General features: G+C 44.9%; 1 protein-coding gene across 1 annotated transcript in view; it reads left to right on the forward strand.

Annotated features, from left to right (window-relative positions):
- LOC144127544 (cell adhesion molecule Dscam1-like) overlaps window positions 1-19,487 on the forward strand; it is a 98,933-nt gene that overhangs the window by 39,986 nt on the left and 39,460 nt on the right. Inside the window, exon 4 of the mRNA XM_077660536.1 lies at window positions 6,906-7,076. Within this exon, the coding sequence (XP_077516662.1) occupies window positions 6,906-7,076 (171 nt within the window). The remainder of the gene's footprint in view (window positions 1-6,905; window positions 7,077-19,487) is intronic.

Genomic DNA, 19,487 nt, shown 5'->3' on the forward strand with positions numbered 1-19,487 from the left:
GCAATGCATCCTTCTTTACTGGCATGCACACACGGCCGACGAAACGTCTCCTGGACTTGCGGGGCACTTGGGCCAATCCTAAAGCGGAAAGCTCTCCTCTAGTGCCAAACACATCGTCGTGTACTGCGCACAATAAAAACAAGGGGCGATAAGATTATCTAAATTCAATATCGTTTCGTACTTTACCTTCCTCTATTTTCCATGTATCTTCTCAGGGTAGGGGTGCTCGCTGCTAGGTAAACTAAAAAAAAACCTTTGAGCAGTGCGCCCGAATCACGACCAGGAAGTCGTTGCCCCTGCGGCCAAGCCTACGTCCCGATAAAGGGGGGGGGGGGGGGGGGGGGGGGCATAGCCTTTTGTTTGCTGTGCTCGGAAGTACATAAAAAAAGACACTATCGTATTTTTTATGTTTAACTGAACGCTTGGAAAGGCTCCTTCTTTTACGGTTGTACCTTAAAAACGCACGCAGCTGTTCTAGATTTCATTGCCGGCAAACGAAACATTATTCTACTTATATTTACATTTTCCTTGGATAAAACAGCGGTGAATAAAAAAAAAATAGCACTCATATTTCAATTTCCAGGGCACCGGTACATCTCACTTTGAAGTTGTAATGGATTTGAATAAGCTTTTCATAACTGTACTCAATCACCGAAAGCGGGATTATGTACTTCAACAGAACAAATATCGGAGGTATACTTTGGGCGTGGAAGTTTCGCTTTGTGGGCTTGTTGGTTCATAGTTTTGAAAAACACTGTAGCGCAGCAGAAGACGGAAACACAGTGAACAGAAACGAACACCACGGGCTCTAAATTCACCCTAAAGAATATTCAGAAATCATTTTTCTGGTAGAACACATGCGGGGCATGCAACTGAAGAGCTTTTGAGTCGGTAGATGTACATGACGCAAGCCAACAGCCACCGAAACCAAGGAGCATAGGAAATGTTTTTTATTTGTAGTTTTCATCAATGGGAGATTAGTAAAAACGGAAGAAAAAAACAAGCACATTCCACTGGTGGGATCCGAACCCTCGACCTCCATGTACGACCATGTACGTCATAACGAGCATCTCTTTTCCCGTTACTTGTATGCTTAGTCAGTAGGTGGGAATTCTCCATGGCTGGCTGGAAGTCGGTTCCATTTACGAATTGTCCTCGTAATGAAAGAGTTAGTGAATGTATCAGTACGGCAGGAATAGTTCTACAATATTAACGCGAAAGCATTAGGTTGCTCATCGACACGAAATCCCGGCGTCATCTAAAAATTGGCGGCGTTACGAAACTCGCGATATTGGCGACAGTGTTACGTCATCAAACACGAAAAAAAACAACAAAATGTTAACCAGTAATAGTCAGTACTAGTACTTACAACTGCACTAACTACAGGGGAATATTAGTAGCATTACAATAGAATTGGAGTAGAATAAAAATAGAACTTTAAAATAACTGCAATGCATTGTCATTACTCGCACGTATGTTCATCATGTGGCTGCGCTAATTTTTTATTATGACACAATTAGCTGGAGCGCTTTCACACTGTTTGTGTGTACGAAGTTTATCGTAGAACATGTGCCTGTGTCTTAATCTGTAATGTTGTCGCCGCTTTTGTAGACAGTTCATACCTGCATTTTTTTTACTAGAGCACTGGCGGAAGTACGCCAAGTATATGAACGATATACAAATCGAACTGCTTTCTTTTGGACAGTTTCCAGCTTGTTATGTTGCCTTGAGTGTAAAGGTCCCAAACAATTAAGCCATGTTCTATCCACATCTACCCATATCCAGATCCATATTCTAAGAAGAGTTGACGCTTGTATACAGTACCATAAAAGCACAGACCCAACTTGGCGCTCTAATTAAACTTTTAATTAGGCGCAATTTATCAACAAGGAAGAGCTTGAAACCTAGTTTCGCCTCGTCGGCTCTATGGCTATGGTGTGTAACTCTTGTGCAGGAGTTTGCGCGCACATTTCCAGTAGCGGTAGCAGATTATCGCAAGAACGTTGGTGTACTCAGAGTTCATTGCACTCTAAAAAAGCCTGTGCCAGAAATTAATCAGCGGCCTTCCAATGCTACATGCGTAATGACATACGATGTTGGCCTGGGACATAAGTTAAGTGTTAATTATTAATTTTGTGTTAAAAAACTTGCAAAAGAGAGCCTTCTTGATGCCGTTTTTGTCGGTGTCGTCCATGAACGCTGAACAATATTTCACTTTAAGAAAAACAAAGAAACAGCCATTTCAGAAGGCTAACAGTTGTAAATGCATTTTCCACGAAAAATTTCTCTTTTACTTCCATCGCGTCAAATCTCTGTTGTCCAAAGTACGGACGAGACAGAACACTAGGGGCAGGAAAAAATATAGCATCTAGATAAAAAAGAAGCTCGGTTAGGCTTGGGAAAGCTGTTATTTTACTAAGAGGGATTGTACGGGGGGAGGGGGGGGAGGGGCGTTGAAATGAAAGAAAAATTTGATTACAGTTCAGTTTTTCTTAATGTGTTAGAAAGCGGGGATTCGACCTGAATAAAATTAGAGTGAAAACCTGCAGACACACGAGAAAATTAGTTTTCCGAAGCGTGGAAAAACTACCCGCATTAAAGGCGTCGTTGGTGCCTGTGTTATCTTTATAACGCTGTCTGAAAAAAAAATAACATTGAGCAAAGAAAGCACGGGGCCCTATGAAAATAAAGCGGTTTAAGTTTCACATAGCAAAAATTCCCATAGCCAGCCTTTTTCTTTCACCTCGTTTCAACCAAATCTGTATTCGCCTCTCCTTTTACGCAGCGATGTGTTCAGGAGAATAAAAAAAGTAGAAGAAACGGCGTTATTCACATGTTGTTATCGAACGAAAGTGCGTTATTAATATCCATAATTTCTCCCTCTCAGGTTATTTGCAACAAACTATTACAGGCCTCCAGAGCCGCCCCACCACCAGGGACTGAACAGAAAGGCAGTATTGATTTTCTTCGAGAACGCTGGGGAAATCAATATAAATGAGCGCTGTCGAAACAAAACAGGCGAAGATCAAGCGCCAAGTGTTTTCCCTTCGAATCGTCACACGCAGGTGTAATAAAAGCTGACAAACGAATAAACCAAAGCATTCGAGCAAAGCTGGAACCAAGAGTCACGAACAATAAAATAAAAGCGGCCAAGCAGCTCCTTGGTTCAGTCGCGAAGAGGTCACGAAGGCGGTTCCCCAAGGAGCTTAGAGTTTATTTCTCTCTAAAAACTTTGGGTCTGCCAAACCGTCGAGAAACTCGAGGAGAACGCAACTGGCGTGGACGGACTTCGAGAGGAGAGGAGCAGGAATAGGAGGAGGGAAAGGAGGGAGTAGAGAGGAGGTTCATATCTGGCGGGGCAGCGTCTAGGCGCACTTGGCGCATCTAAGGCGAGCTTTAGAGTGTTTCCATCGTGAAGCGTCCTTTGACGCAGCCCTTCCTCGCTGCGAACGAGCGGCGTAGAGGAGGCGGCGGCTTGACTCGACTCGGCTTGGCTTGGCTGGGCTACAGGCTTGGCTCTGCTCTCTCCTGCCGCCGTTTCGCAGCGCGTCGCGTTCGCTGCAAACGCGTCTGGCAGCGAGCTGATAAAAGCGGGTTTGATAGACGATGTGGCTAGGGAAGGGAAACCCTTCCTACGCAAGTTTGAGGGAATGCTGTCTGTTTGCTCTTTTAGATGCAGTGAGTGTGCGTAGCAGTGGAACGAGGATGTGGCTGACATCTGGTGGGAGATGGAATGGAGCGATTTGAGCTGCTAGGGCAGTGCTGAGATAAAGAAGTGCAGTTCAGGTAACCGAGGATTAGTTGAAACTAAAGTGAGAGACTAAGACTTGCACCTTAATGAGCTTTCGGTTGGCCACTTCCGATGCGATGAAATCGCGGAGACTACTCAACGTCAGAAATGTGTCTCATTTGGCACTCGTTAATCAGTTTCAGAACTTTATGTCGACGTTAAAAAAATCATTATCAGATTAGTGCTTAGCATTACATCTCTGACTGAGTACTCTATTTTCCGAAACCTCGGTAAAGGTCTTCTCAGTTACTTCACGCACTTTGTCAGTGATATCAAGGAAGTAATAATTAAATAGAAAAAAAAAATTCAGTAAGGGAAAATGAAACCGTCCAAACTTAGTTCTCGCACAACAAGGTATATAAAGAACTCTAAGTAATTTTGACTATTGGGTTACGAGTGCCACAGACACCTTTAGAGTGCTCATAGCATCTTGCGTCGGGTTACATAATTTTTATCGCTTTGTACTAGCTACGATAAATTCTGATTCAATTCTTGCTAAAAAATTGCGTCATGATGGGTGAAATAAGTAAGGAAAGCAAAGTTACGCGACCTATTCGTTCGCGAAAGGACTGCTTGATATTTTTCCTGCAGAAAAAAAAATATCAAGCAGTCCTTCCGCGCAGAAAAAATAAACAATTGATTCAATCAAGGCAGGCGTTAGCTGCAATACATATGCATAAATTTAGACTACTACTACTACTAATAATAGTAATTGGTTTTTTGGGGAAAGGAAATAGCGCAGGATCTGTCTCATATATCGTTGGACACCTGAACCGCGCCGAAAGGGAAAAGATAAATGAGGGAGTGAAGGACGAAAGGAAGAAAGAGGTGCCGTAGTGGAGGGCTCCGGAATAATTTCGACCACCTGGGGATCTTTAACGTGCACTGACATCGCGCAGCACACGAGCGCCTTAGCGTTTTTCCTCCATAAAAACGCAGCCGCCGGGGTCGGGTTCGAGCCCGGGAACTTCGGATCAGTAGTCGAGCGCTCTAACCACTGAGCCACCGTGGCGGGTTTAGACGACTACGCTATATATGCTTTTGAAATATTCGCAATTTTCATTCTATTCAATGCAGCTCATGAAATAGGGAGTGAGAAAGGAATGCGGGGATAAAGGGAGCTATGTAAAACGCACGCACGCACGCGCACACGCACACGCACACGCACACGCACACGCACACGCACGCACGCACGCACACACACACACACACACACACACACACACACACACACACACACACACACACACACACACACACACACACACACACACACACACACACACACACACACACACACACACACACACACACACACACACACACACACACACACACACACACACACACACACACACACACACACACACACACACACACACACACACACACACACACACACACACACACACACACACACACACACACACACACACACACACACACACACACACACACACACACACACACACACAAATTATGTAAGCAATGTGTTTACTAAAACACTGCCGACGGTAAATAAATTGCCGTGGTTTCTTTTCTCTTTATACCGCTGCCTGAAGTCCGTGTCCTATCACACTTCGCTCGAGCGCCCGAGCTTTGAAGCGAGGAAAGGAAAAAGAAAATACAGGCTGACCGCACGGCTGCCGCTTTCAAGGAGACGGCGCACTGGCGCGAGAGAATCCACGGAGCAGGAACTCGAAGAGAGCAGCTGCTGCCGGATTTCGCTTCCTTCGGATCGTCCAGCCACCCAACGCTGCTGCGGTTATGAAAAGTGTGATTGGGTCGGTGCGCGAAGCGTAAATTGTTCCGAACAACGGGCGAAGCAGAGGACAAGAGTCTTGGCCACTGTCCTGTGCGGTCTCAACGCTGTGCATATGCCGCAGGCCATTTTTTATACCCACCGACGGGAGTTGCCCCGGCGACGGAAATGGCGTTTTCCCTTTTGTTTTCGCTGCTTCTGATTTAAACTTTTTGCAGATAGTTTTCATTGCAGCCTAACTTGAAAGAGCAGGTGTGGCTGAAAGTCGTGTTATTTCAGATCTTGGTTTGAGCTCATGAAGGTTACCGTGACTGCCATGTCTGCTATTCTTGTTCCAATATATTTTTTTTAAGTATAACTGACACGCTAGCATTACGTTTGAACATGTGAATGTATCTCACGCAGCAGCGCTGGAATGTCTAGCGCAAAAAAATAACCATTTGTGTGTTGGGGTAAAGCCCTACTAAGGGGCAGTAATGCGTATGAAAAAATCTAGTAGACGCAGCTGATTCACGTAAAAAAAAATGGCAGTGGCCTAGCTCGGCCATGCCATGATATACGTAGCGAGAGGTTGCGTTTCCCTGGCTGAGCTTGTTGTGGTCACTGTATGTTTAGCAATGAGAGACATTGGGCTCCATCTCGGCGCCTATCCGTCGTCTATTACGCTTGGCAGTCTGGCATGTCCGTTTGGCAAGCCGTTCCTCTCTCTGTTCATGCGTCTCCGCTGCTCTCTTCGCCTTCTTAGGCTCATTCTCTCTTTGTTGAGTAGCCAAGTGCCAGGCGACAACCTCAGGATCGGAAGAGTTAATCTTCTCTCGCCTATACCGCCGTTTAGCAGCGGCTGGACTCTCCTTCTCTGCATCCATGTCAAACGTTGTGATACAGCCACCCATTACATCTCCGCCTTTTATACGCAATGCTGAGCATTGATAGAGCGGCGTGCGGCGAGGCGGCGACGAAGTGCGCGGCTCTGACGGTGGAGCGGGCGCGCGGCCGCGCCTCCTGCTCCTCTACGGTTGCCGTGGTAGCGGCGCATGCGCACAGCTGGCCTCACGCAGCCACCGCGAAATCCTCGACTGGTTGCCCAGTGTAGTTCTCGCTACAAAAGCAGTACCTTAGTGTTTGTAAGTGGCGCCATGCCCGCACTGGATGATAGAGTGTGAACACGTCACCTCACATTTCTTTTACGCATTACGTTTACTCGATTTTGTAATGGATCTGTCGGTTCAACGTACCAGCTACTCAATAATTGTTTGCGCTGTGCTTGTAAAAGACAATAACGGTTACTTGTCTAGTTTTTTTCTTATCATATTTATTCTTTTAAAAACTCTGCCCGTCTCTTATCGTTTGCAGTGGTGGCTGAGAATTTCTCTGCAGTCGTGCACGATGTCTACGCCATAAGAGGAAACGCGGTCGTCCTGCGCTGCCACCTGCCGACTGCTGTCAAGGACTACGTCACTGTGACATCGTGGGTTCGTAACGACGGAATAGTAGTCGCCAGTCAGGACAACACCGGCCGGCAAGGTGAGTTCTGAAGCACCTCAATGGTGTTGGCTATTAGGGCAACGTGTATGTGGGCAGCACTGGTGTGCAGGAAGAATTGGGAAGCAGTGAGCACTGATCCCATCATGGATGTAATTTGTTGAAGAGAAGGCAATTTAGACCTGGCTTGCGGCACGTAATCGAGTCATGGTTATCTGATGCGTATCCGAGACTGACCGTATGCGTTTACAGGAATGCGATCAGTCTACGGGTGTATGAGCCTTGGTAAAAAGGAAAGAGAACTGTAGGGGCTGGCTACAAAGGATGCTGCACAGAAGAAGATGAACTTGCGGGGACGTTTTGGCAACAACAATGACGTGTTTGAAGGCTAGTTGGTGCATTACTGGAATTGGTTTTAAGAAAGCAATAGCGCAGGAAGGAACAAAGTTGTCATTACAGAGCGCTATGTCTTGTCAACTTCGTGGCTTCCTGCGCAGCCTTTCTGCGCTTAAAACCAATTCTACAGAAGATGAGGTTTGACTGGAAATTAACCGTAGGAGTTTTTTTATGCTACATCATAACTATTGGACTATTTTACGTAGACGCCGCGAGGTCACACGGGAGCCTAGGCAGTGTCGAGTGTCGTTTTGGTAAATGGGGGTGCGTGTGTTGTGTGTGGCAACTGCGTATGTGAGCACGAGTCACATGGCCACTCATGACTCCTTGTATAGACCGTGAGTGACGTCATCAGGGCGACACTGAGGGATGCTGCGTGTGGCAGTTGCGTATCTGTGTATGAGTCGTACGACTACTCGACTCATAGACCGGAAGCGACTTCACCAGTCTGGAAGTGATGTCATCAGACAGAAAGTGCCATCAACAAAACTGCAGGTGACGTCACTAGACCGGAAGTTCATCGCGCTCAGGCGCCAAGTGGCGCTATGCCATCGCATCACGCAGGTGATGTAACCTTGTGTCCCACAATTTTTTTTTTCTGCGCATGAACTTTACATAGGTGGTACATAGGTGGCATAATTATGAAGTTATCAGCACAATTGCAGTGATGCTTTGTGTGACATTTTTTGTAGGTCTGGCAGGCACGCCGGTTAATTGGAAGCAACTTATGTAGCATGCAATGCCGTAACCTTGCCACGCCTTGTGAAGTTTTAAGCTAGGGTACATAAATGTCTGTGTGAAATCTGTGCCGATAGCTGAAGTGATTATAACTAGATCATTAGTAATTCTGTGTGACCGCGGAAGCGGAAAGACGTAGAATGTGATAGCGCGAGAAGATGTTCAAAACTCTCTACGCATAGGCTTCATTAGGCACAAAATCTGTAGCGAAACCCCCCCTGACAATCAAAGACCGCATTCAGAGAGCTTCGCAGACTGAGAATATTTTCTGCACTGCCCAGCGTCCAGACAGTTGCCTCACTGGCTTTTGTGATTTGTCAGCGCACGGAAGGCGGCCACAGCAACGACTAAGGGAAAGCTTCGCACATTTGATCCTACCTAATGGAGCAGCCTTGAGAGCGCCGCCCTGAGTTATCAGCCTGATTTCTAGGCCACGCTGTACATGAGAAATGCACTCATTTTGTCATTTGGTGACCAGGGTATCACTATCATCATCCTCGTCACCACAGCCACCAACACCAATCATTTGGTGTCAACTGCAAGACTAGGAACGTTTGAAATTCTCCATCAAATAAGCGAAAAATCAATGCGCTTACGGGAGAAGGAACTTATGAACATAGAGCGATGTTCTTAAACATAGATTTTTGCCTATTTGTGTGACTATTTCGAGCCCCTATTTTAATACGTGTATGATAAAAGAGCTAACTTGAATAGTGGAGGTGTACTGAAACAAATAGTGATATGTTCACTTCCCCAGATCATGCAGCTAAACAGGCGCAGATGACGTATGTTCTTGGTTGTCTGCATTTCCCATCAAAAGGGGATCCTCTTCATGGTTTGTTCGGGAAGGTTATACTAAGTGCACACAACAAGAAAATGAAATCGCTATCTTGTATACCAGTGCTGCAGAAAACTCTAAGGTTAGGTTTTTAATATCGCGCTTTCAAGGCACCTCCAGAGTGCCCGATTTAGGCAGTCCGTTATCAAATGCAATTAATTTTACTTTCCTTATTCTTTTTGTGTGAGTAGCTTGCTTGAACGTGGAATATTATGCGGGCTTACCAGCGGGACCAACTATCGCCATGAGGTTACCTTAGGAACAGGGAAATATAATTTTTATTTCCTAAGCCCTCTCCTATGCTTGAAGAACAAGGTTCGGAGTAACAGATTGGCATCAATTAAAGCTTATCGTGTTACATTAAACAGACTGTAACTGAACCGTAATTGATTGAACATGATGACTCGTGCCAATCTTCCCGTCTCCGAACAGGCTGCAGCTGCTAGCTGACGGCAGTCTGTCTCTGTAGGCCCAGACACGAGGTGCATAATATGCAGGATTAATTACCTGTGAGGCAAAGACGGTGAGGAGAACAGAAAGAAATATGACGGCCAGTGCGCGGGAAGGAACAGCGTCACAGAAACGAGAATAAAAATGCGCGGCAAACCTGACAGCTCTGCGCTCCGGGCGTCTTTAATCAAGCGACAGAAGGCAGTGACATCTGCGAATGAAATGTCAGGCACAGGGGCGTAAAAATATATCCAGTGACGTGGACTTGATAGAAACTTTCAGAGTGCCATTATGTATGCGACAGGAAAAATGAAGTATAGTCTCGAGAAAAATATTCCGCGAGGAAGTTATTATAGTCAGCCGTGAGAGATGCGTGGTTACTTTCTGCGACTTCGAGCCTGCGCGTGACCAAAGAAAAACTGTGTTTTGAAAAGGAGGCAGAAGTACTCGATTGCTGTCTCAGAGTTAATGTATGCGCACTAGGGTAAGGACGAAAGGATTATATGCGTACAGCCTTTGCCAAAAGTAGCCAGGCTGCATGGATTGCTTCTCATTCCAATAGTAGAGCCCTTACAGCTTCCGTCAAGGTCAAAAAGTCCTCGTAAGGTGAGGAAAAGGTTTCTCCTTACCATACAGAGAGCTTTAGAGCTTGTGGGCTGGCATAATAGCTTCAATATAGGACTGAGATGCAAACCGTCTAGCCAGGTTACTTTTGGCAAAGACTGTACTGGTCCACAGGAAAAGGCTACAAATACAAGAACTTGCTATTTTTCTTCGTGGCCTTCGTTTTCGCATGATCCAGAACTGTATTTTCTCAGTAAAACAGAGAGAGAGTGAACAATTTCATTTTATTGATGCCAAACAATACTGATACCGAGCAATATTGATACCAAGCAATGCGCTAGCAACTCGTCTAGCGCTTTCCACATTGCTCGCAATAATAAAAGCAGTACCATCGATGTGCCTCCGAACTCGCCGAATACCTTCCAGCTCAAATTCTGTTTACTTGCGCCGTTTTACGTCTGCAGCGCCTGCTAACAAGCAGTGCAGTTAGTGTACTCGCTACACGCTCGAATGCGTGTGCGTTTCCCGAAAGAAGTCCTCGCCTGTGCAACCTCGCTCTTATTTGCTTGAGTTTTCGCTTCCGCACCGACTTAAACCACGAGATAGTCCATCGTGCTCGAGCAGTTTTGAATGCTTTCGCTCCAGTCACCGATAAGCGGGTAAGCTATATGCACAGCTGCCTCGTCGTCTCGATATGAGCTACCACCCGTAAAATTCAGCAGCAATGTACACGCCACGCAAGCAGGTCAGCAATGAGCGAAAAGACTGACGATGTGTATAATAGCTTGGTGGCTTTCCTTTTGCAGTGGCAACTCTTTCCACCGGCGAAATTTAGGACGCTGTGTGTTGACGCGATGTTTCAGTTCAATTCATTTTATTCTTACCATAAATTTATGGAGGGTTTTCTGGATAAAAGCTGCTAGGACAGCTTGACTAGGTCCCGGAAACCAATACAAGGCGTAGCGTATACAGTAAGCGTGACAAAAGCTAAATACAACCACGATTTTAAACAAACGTAATGAACTCACAAAAGACATCAAAAGAAGAAACAAGAAGATTCACATAAGTGAAGACTGTATATGTTCAGCCTCCGCCAAAGTATACAGCCCAAGAGTTTTGCTTCTAAGCTGTTTAGCGTGGCTCCCTTCCATATCTAGCAGTCCAACGCTTGGGAGGTTTGAGGACGCGATGTCGTTCTTCTTTCGAGAGGTTACTGTCGCTGAGCATACACAACGAGGCATGCCGCAGGCCTCACAAGCAAACCCCTTGGACCGTATACTTTTGATGGAGGCGGGGGGAGGGCGTACATAAGTACAATGCACGAATATTGCGAATAAACGGGTACAAAAGAATTCTTTAATAAAGTAGCCGATAATGCCCGCTTTTGCTCGTTGGCTTAGAACGTGACTCAAAATGCGCCGTGGGAACGTGCTCTAGGAAACGAGCTCTTAGCAAACATGTAACTTGGGGTCTTTGCTTCGCATAAGACTTTTTTTCGCATTGGTTCGTTTTGGTGTAACTGGCGGCTGCCTTCCTCATGCTGCTTATGAATAACGCACGACAGCTCACTGCAGACTCCTGGAAGGAGTACTGCCACGAAGGTTTTGACATGATCCGCTCAAATTACGCGGAGATATGGCTTCCGTAAGAATGCATTCTAGCAGTGCTTGCATTACAGTCTTGTCTACATATCTCCGTCCTAAAGAAGTAGGCGCGTGCGGAAACCGTTTTTACAAAACCGATTCCTAAAGAATACAGTAGCTTTGCTGCCGAGTCAAATACGAATGGAATACCTTGACTAAAACTTGCTCATTAAGCTGATACTCGTACTATGGTCACCGAAAGAGCGCAGAAAAGACGCGGAAGAAGAGAAGAACAGGAAGACACACGCGTGTCGTCCACCAGCAATTAACCGCCTGTGTCTTGGCCACTCCCCCGTAGTGGGTATGTGCCAGCAACGTCTGAGGCTTTCCTTCCTTCCTTCAACGACCAACAAGCATGGACATTTAGCTTATATAGCTGTAGCTGTCAAAAGACGTAACTATAATTCCCACTAGGGGCTAGGGAACACTATGTCAATATAGTAACTCTAGTAGTAGTAGTGGTTTGGTTAAAATAATAACAAAAAGGAAGGAAAACATTTTTGCTAGCCCCGGCATCTGCCATCAATACTGAAGCACCTGAGCTGGGGCAGCGGAAAAGATATAAAGGATAGCAGGCGGAATGCAGAAATGAAATGAAAGAGGTGAAGTTACCGGAAGAGAGTACAGGTGGAGAGGTAATATGCACAAACTATTTACACACACTCGCGCAGCACTATGTTGAGTAACTCTATGTCCGCCATGTTCTGCATTTATGAAAGTACCTTCGGCTACTGACAGCGACAGAGAATAACCTAACGGCACATCTTAGCAGATGAAAGGGGTGCGAGCTACGTATAAGCGACAGCCTCTAAAATAGGGAACCGGAGCAGGGTTTGCTAATCTGCTTGAGCCCTGCCACATCGCCAAACCGTGGAGGCCACGTGTGAGTAAGGAACACGGCTGAAATGAATCTCATCCCTTGCAAAATTTTTTCAGACAGACTACAGACTGTCTATATAGAGACCCCTATTGATAAAGTCTATAAACTCTCTATAGACTAATTGTAGAGAACAGTCTACAGGCGATACAAATGCTCTAGATAGTCTGTAGACAATGTATAGAGTTATAGCCATATACACTTCTGGTAGACTTTTGTCTATATACAGTCTATAGACTAAGAATAGAAAAAAGAAATATCTATAGGCAGGCAATATAGTCTATAAGAAGTCTGCAGACTGTCTATAGACCATTTTTATAAGGAGTCGCGGCGCTGAACCCTCCATATCGCGCCGGCCGATCGCAACAGCATTCTCTGTGGTGTAGGAGTGGACCCTGCTTTTAAAGCAGTCGTCGAAGAAAACTGCGGTGAGCTTTATAAGAATTACGTACATTTTTCGAAAAATATTCAAAAATTTGGGAGCATATTTGATTCGTTTCGAATCAAATATGCTAACAAAAAGAAGTTGACACCAAATTCTGAAAGAGCTCTATTTGATTTGTTCCACGAATCAAATAAAATGGCATTCGATTCTCTGTTTGAATGTCTAGAATATTCGCGCACCCTGTAAATAATCGTGTTATCCTCTTTTTGATACACCGGAAATGTCAGCGCGCCATATCAAACACCGCATTCGAAACGCGTCGGAATGTGTTGTGGGGACAGTTGAGTCAGGGACGAAAGAACTCCCTGGAAGGAACTCGCTCACATTCACTTCAGTCGGAGATAATTCCACGGAACACCGTAAAGATAGCGCCACACACCGCGCTGCACGCAGACCACGGAGTATTTTAAGTTCAGGGCAGTTTCCGACTGCAGAAATATGACCGAGCGTACGCGCGCGCACGCGGCTACGTTTTCCCGCCTCGTTTAACGAGGCGCGCAAGCCTTTGAGGAAGTGTCCCCCCCCCCCACCCCCCCCCCCCCCCCCCGTCGCGGGTTTCTGCACGATAGCAGAGCTCGTTTACGTTCGAGCAAGCAAAACGGAATCGTTACAGCCTCGGAGGAACCAGAAGCGGCTCATTTACAGCTCATCCGAACGTATATATGGGACGTTAGAGAGGAAACAGAAAATGGCGTTTTTTTTTTCGCCACTAGCTGTGTGCTGGTTGGGGGAAGTTGATAGCGCGTCGTTTCGCGCTAAATGCTGGACTGCGTAGGCAACGCGTCGGACTCGTTTTTTTTTTTGTGCTTTGGCGGAGAGAGGCGCACAGAACAGCACAATAGGGAGGCTGTGAATTATGGAATAGATAAGAGAAACCCGTTAATTCGACCGTTTAAAAGCAGAATTCGGGGGAAATTCGAGTTTGTATGCACTATTTTATGATGGGTTCCTCTATATTTGGTCGTCATTAAACCTCAAACAGTTCGCTCCGGGCACACAATATTCGCTCGATCCAACGACGTTGTCAGCGCCACGCGGAGTGTTCTAAGGCAGCGAGCTGGTGCGCGAGTAAGCGGCACAAATTAGAATACTTGTGCTATTTTCTAGATGCACGAATTAACGTTAATTCGAAAGAAGAAAAATATTGTCTCTTGCCACCAAGAAAAAAAAATGGAAAAAGTAGTGATCAAGAAGGTTGAGGTGGTCGGGAGGGCGTTTTAGCTCCTTTACACATGCGATTCTCAATGACGTACTACATTATTGAAGCTGTGAGCCGCGTAGTGAATGCGTTAATTAATAATAATTTAATAATAATTGTTTTTTGGGGAGAGGAAATGGCGCAGTATCTGTCTCATATATATCGTTGGACACCTGAACCGCGCCGTAAGGTAAGGGATATAGGAGGGAGTGAAAGAAGAAAGGAAGATATAGGTGCCGTAGTGGAGGGCTCCGGAATAATTTCGACCACCTGGGGATCTTTAACGTGCACTGACATCGCACAGCACACGGGCGCCTTAGCGTTTTGCCTCCATAAAAACGCAGCCGCCGGGGTCGGGTGCGAACCCGGGAACTCCGGATCAGTAGCCGAGCGCCCTAACCACTGAGCCACCGCTGCGGGGTCGTGAATGCGTTCCTGTTCAGAATTCTGTTGACATGCACGTTGTAGCAAATCGCATTAATAAGAGCTAAATTTCAGGAGACCAGAGGAACGTGAAAGCTGTGCAGTGCTTGAAAACAAAGTTAACGTGCAATTTTGATCATCGCTGACATTTCGTTGCGGACGTTTGCAGAAAAAGAAGCGTTTTCCTTCAGTTTACAAAGGTGGATGCTTCGGCGCGCCGGTGTTCTCTGTCACACGTGTAGCGCAAAAAACGTAATTAAGTTACAAAGAACAGAAACTCCCGGTACTGGCAAGAGCTGCAGACTCGCACTATGTTCAGTGCATTAAAGTTGCTTGTTACGGTCGACATCCAGCTCCGAGTGCTCAACACTGAGATTGAACACTAAGCTGTCGAAAATCCCACGAACGAGAAATGGCTAGATGAATGGCGCAAATTTCACAGCTGTGTTTCTGTTTCGCGAATGCGATACGCAAGGCGGCTGAATAACCGCAAATATTTTTGAGAACTGGCATCAGCTTATTCGATCACGGTGATTCTCGTATCTACCGGTATAGTAAAGAACACATAACGATCGCTATTTTAAGGTGTTGCATCAAGCTTGAATGACTCCCTGACTGCTCCTTTAAACAATAGTATACGTTGCCTCTTCTATTGCTTCCTACATAACCAGAGCACGCTGGAGGTAACTAGCCGATATACGCTTGGATCAACAAGAGCGCGCAAGAAATAAAGTTCACTGTAGCACAGAAATGCACAGGAAAAGAGAAAAGCCCAGAAGAACCTCACTTTAAAAATCGTGCCTGTTGCACTTTACTCTGCTGAATTTGGTGAATGCGGCAACGTCCAAAAAGGTTTTGCGGCACTTGTGTGCTAGCGAGGTCGTCGTCATACCGATCAACATTTATTTCGAGCTCGTAATGCAGCCAAGCTAAAACTTAGGTTTTTATTAATCTCCGATAATGACTTACTGCTGCTTATCTGAATGCTAAATCTCGCATGAAAGGTGCCACATCGTCAAGAAGACGCTTTCCTCCAATCGTCGTCTCGTCCGCCATTTCGTACTGCCACCGCGACACCTTTAAAACCTGGAACAACCGAATAGCATGAAACGCATGAAAACCCTAGAGTCCACCATTATTCGCCTTGTGCATCATGCGCAGTATTTATTTTATTGAGTAGCGACATGCATAGCGAGTACATGCAGGTCTCTCCAATACAAAAGGGACCAATGTTGAAGCATTCAGTTCATTGTTACTCCAGAAATATGGGTTAGAAGCTCAGTTTTTCGGTTTTCTAACTAGTTTTTTGTTGTGTATAATATCGAAATATGATTTTCAACCTTTGTAATTGAAATAAAAAAAAGTTGCCCCCCCCCCCTCCTCTCCTTTCATATTGAAGAAGAGCTGTGCGTTTTTGAGCCGCCTGAATCTCAAAAACCTTTCCTAACAATTCTGGCGGTTGCTCTGGACAAACACAGGTTAAAATAAATTTGGCAACGTCTCATCGCTAGGGGAGCAATTTAAATGATCTGACGTGAAACGCTGAAATCCTCACCGGAAGGGGTCGTGTGTGCTGACGCGTAAAGGCATTCTTTGTAAGGCCCTCGCGAGCAAACATTTTCCAGTGTTTTCTTTACGAGCTGGAAAAATAATGTCTTCACGCAGGCGTACAAACATTGAAGATCCGAAAAGCTCTCGTTAAGTTTTGTTTTCAGCTGCGTTACTTAGCACACTTATATCCACTCGGTGAAGCGAACACTTATTTGCGAAAAGCAGTCTCTCACTTGCCGTTCCAGGCAGAAATTTTGTAAACAAATGGAAAAATCGCTCTCCATGTTGTATGAAAAACGGTGGAGAGGGAGAGAACAAAGACGGAGCAATCGATTAAAAGCAACAGCACTCTGCCGTTACCTGTTTTCGTCTGGCGGATGGCGAGATAACTTTTTTTTTTCTCTCCTAGCTCTGGTTTTCTGTAAAGGAAGTCTCTGTTGCTGACATCTTCACGGTACGCTGCTGGCTGCTCATGCTTCCTGTCCAGCTTATGTTCTGGCTTACTTTAGCGCACTTTCCGCTCCGACTGCTGCGGGTAATCCACTCAGAGACGATGGAACCTTTGTGTCGCGTTTTCAACTGGACATGTTTGTTTGCTTAGCGCAGGTCACTTGCTCTTGCTGTAAGATATTTTTGCGTGTTTTCTTTCTGCCGATCACTTTTCAACCTGTAAGCATTTTGTTTCTTGCGCGGGAAATGTTGTTTCTAGCCGTACGCGATATATCCATGAGGAATGCGAGCATGCGCAGACAAAAAGGAGAACTTTAAAGAAAAGTAATGAAATAAAGTAAGCTATTGGAATGGCAATTCCGGCATCATTATTGGGGCTTTCTACTGGTGAAATTAGAAAGAGTGTAAGATATTATATTGAATTATATTGTAACGAGCGCACAGCCTCGTCATAATAACAGGCGTCATAACGTATATATATATATATATATATATATATATATATATATATATATATATATATATATATATATATATATATATATATATATATATATATATATATATATATATATATATATATATATATATATATATATATATATATATATATTGTCATGTCATAACTAAACATATAAAAATGGCGCAGGCATGAATGTCTTTTGAGAGTTCGCACGCAATCGAGCTTCCTGAAGTGTCGATTGACACTTCGGGGATAATAGAAGAGTGACCGAAAAAACAATATCATCCTAAGGATTTGAAGTTAAATGGAGAAAAGGCATGTCGACTTTGTTTTAAATAAGTGCCGGTGGAAAAATCTTGCACGGCTACTTTCATTTCAGTTAACACAAAATAATAAATATCTTTGCTACAGACACGAGTTACAGAAAATAAGAACCGTGTAGCCACGTACATTACGGTTTATAGTTGCAGGTTAGGTCGTAAAGATCAGTTAAAAAAAATTGGCTGTGGTTTAGCTCTGATTAAACCTGGAGTAACGGGATAGCTACAGCTGGCCGAGTGGAACTTGGTCACGTGACCAACCACGTGACGAGCCACGTGACAAACCACGTGATGAGCCACGGCGCCGCGCCGCTGGCAGCTGATCCGCACCACGTGACCAACCGCGTAACAGCGTGGCGGCGCAGCCACAGGTTGGCGCGCCGCCACGCTGAAGGCTCGAAATAGTACCGTAGTGTAGCCATCGCTACAAAAATCACACATTGTCTGTAGACGAGAACCGCGGGAAACCGAATGTGTGAGGTTGAACAGGATATTCAATGAAACTACTAGTGATAAAAACTTGGGGGAAACTTAACGAACCTTAATAGTGGAATGCAATAGCATCAGAGATCCCCGTTGATGCTACTCTAGTGTTTCTGCTTTCCCCAGTGTTCGTCAAGCGGCAGAAAAAGCTGTGCATTCTTCTCTATAGCCGAAGTGAAGTACTGGATCTAACCGAATTTTCTCGCTGTTTTTTCTTGCGTCTCGTGTTTCACTCCTTTCTTCCGCTGTCAGGTTGTTCCGACGTCACCAGGTCACGCGACCACCAATGGTTAATTTAACACCCATTTGCCACAGTGGGCAGGTTGCTCACCATCCGACGAACCAGTTAGCACCTGCCCCGGTGGGAAGGTTGTGTTGAGATTAGAAGAACCACGGGACCTCTCAGTTGGTGGGCCGGTCACCACCTGCCATGATGGACAGGTTGTGACGACGTCACAAAGTCAAGTGACCTCTCTCGACCAATCAGCGAATTTCATAATAAACGCCGCAATATTCGTTTCTCAAGGGGTTTGCTTGAGACGCCTGCAGAATGCCTTAGAATGCCTCGTTATGGACCCTCAGCAACCGTAATCTATCGAAAGAGCAATGCCTTTGAGTCTTCAATCCTCCATAGGTTTGGACTGCTTGATGTGCTAGGAATCTACGCTAGACAGTTTAGAAGCAAACCTCTTGGGCTGTGTGCTTTTAACGGAAGCCATTATTACATGCAATTTTAAGCATGAGTTTACGTACTTGCGGGCATCAATGAAGATTAACAAGGTTCAAGAGAAAGGCCGTTTATTCAGGTATTCAGAAATAGGCGTTCATGCCATTTTATGTTAGTTCAGTACAAGGCATTGTTAGCACAAAATTCGACTGATTGTTTTTGTTTGGAAATAATGAGATGTCATAAAATTGCGTATATATATATATATATATATATATATATATATATATATATATATATATATATATATATATATATATATATATATATATATATATATATATATATATAGGAAATAACGAGGTGTCATAAAGATGTCGCATTGTATGAAAAAAATATATATATATGTTTAGACGAGGCACTGTGAAATAAGCCCAGGTTGGCTTTGTAGATCCAATACGAAGATTACGAAAATCGATGAATCAACTAAGGCGATGCGCTTAAAGCAGCTAACCCAACAACAACAACAACAAAATAATACTGCGCAATACCAGAACCTTCGGCGCAGCCAACAGATGTATTTGTGCAGGCTCTGTGGGTACCCTCTTCCCTCTAGACCCGGTCGTAGATTGCGAAGTACTTCCCTCTAATGCGATCGGCTCGTTTCGATCGGTATGAGACGGGTAATTTATTTTACAGCCTCCCGTGTTTTTATTCGCTCCTACAACAAGCGAGGTTTTTGTCGCAGCCATTTGCGCAATCGAAGATAAGTACCTAAGAATAAAGTGCGTTCTTTAAAAGCGTGGCCGATGAAGAGGAGTTGAAGGAAAGAGGAAAATGCATGTAGAAAGATGGAAAAGAGAGAAGGGTTTGAGGAGTAGCAGTCTTGGGAACATCTGCAACTTGACCAGTGAAGGCAGTGTTATACGGTGACCCACTTTTGGTGG

This window comes from Amblyomma americanum, chromosome 4 (assembly GCF_052857255.1).
Source record: "Amblyomma americanum isolate KBUSLIRL-KWMA chromosome 4, ASM5285725v1, whole genome shotgun sequence".
Taxonomy (NCBI): domain Eukaryota; kingdom Metazoa; phylum Arthropoda; class Arachnida; order Ixodida; family Ixodidae; genus Amblyomma; species Amblyomma americanum.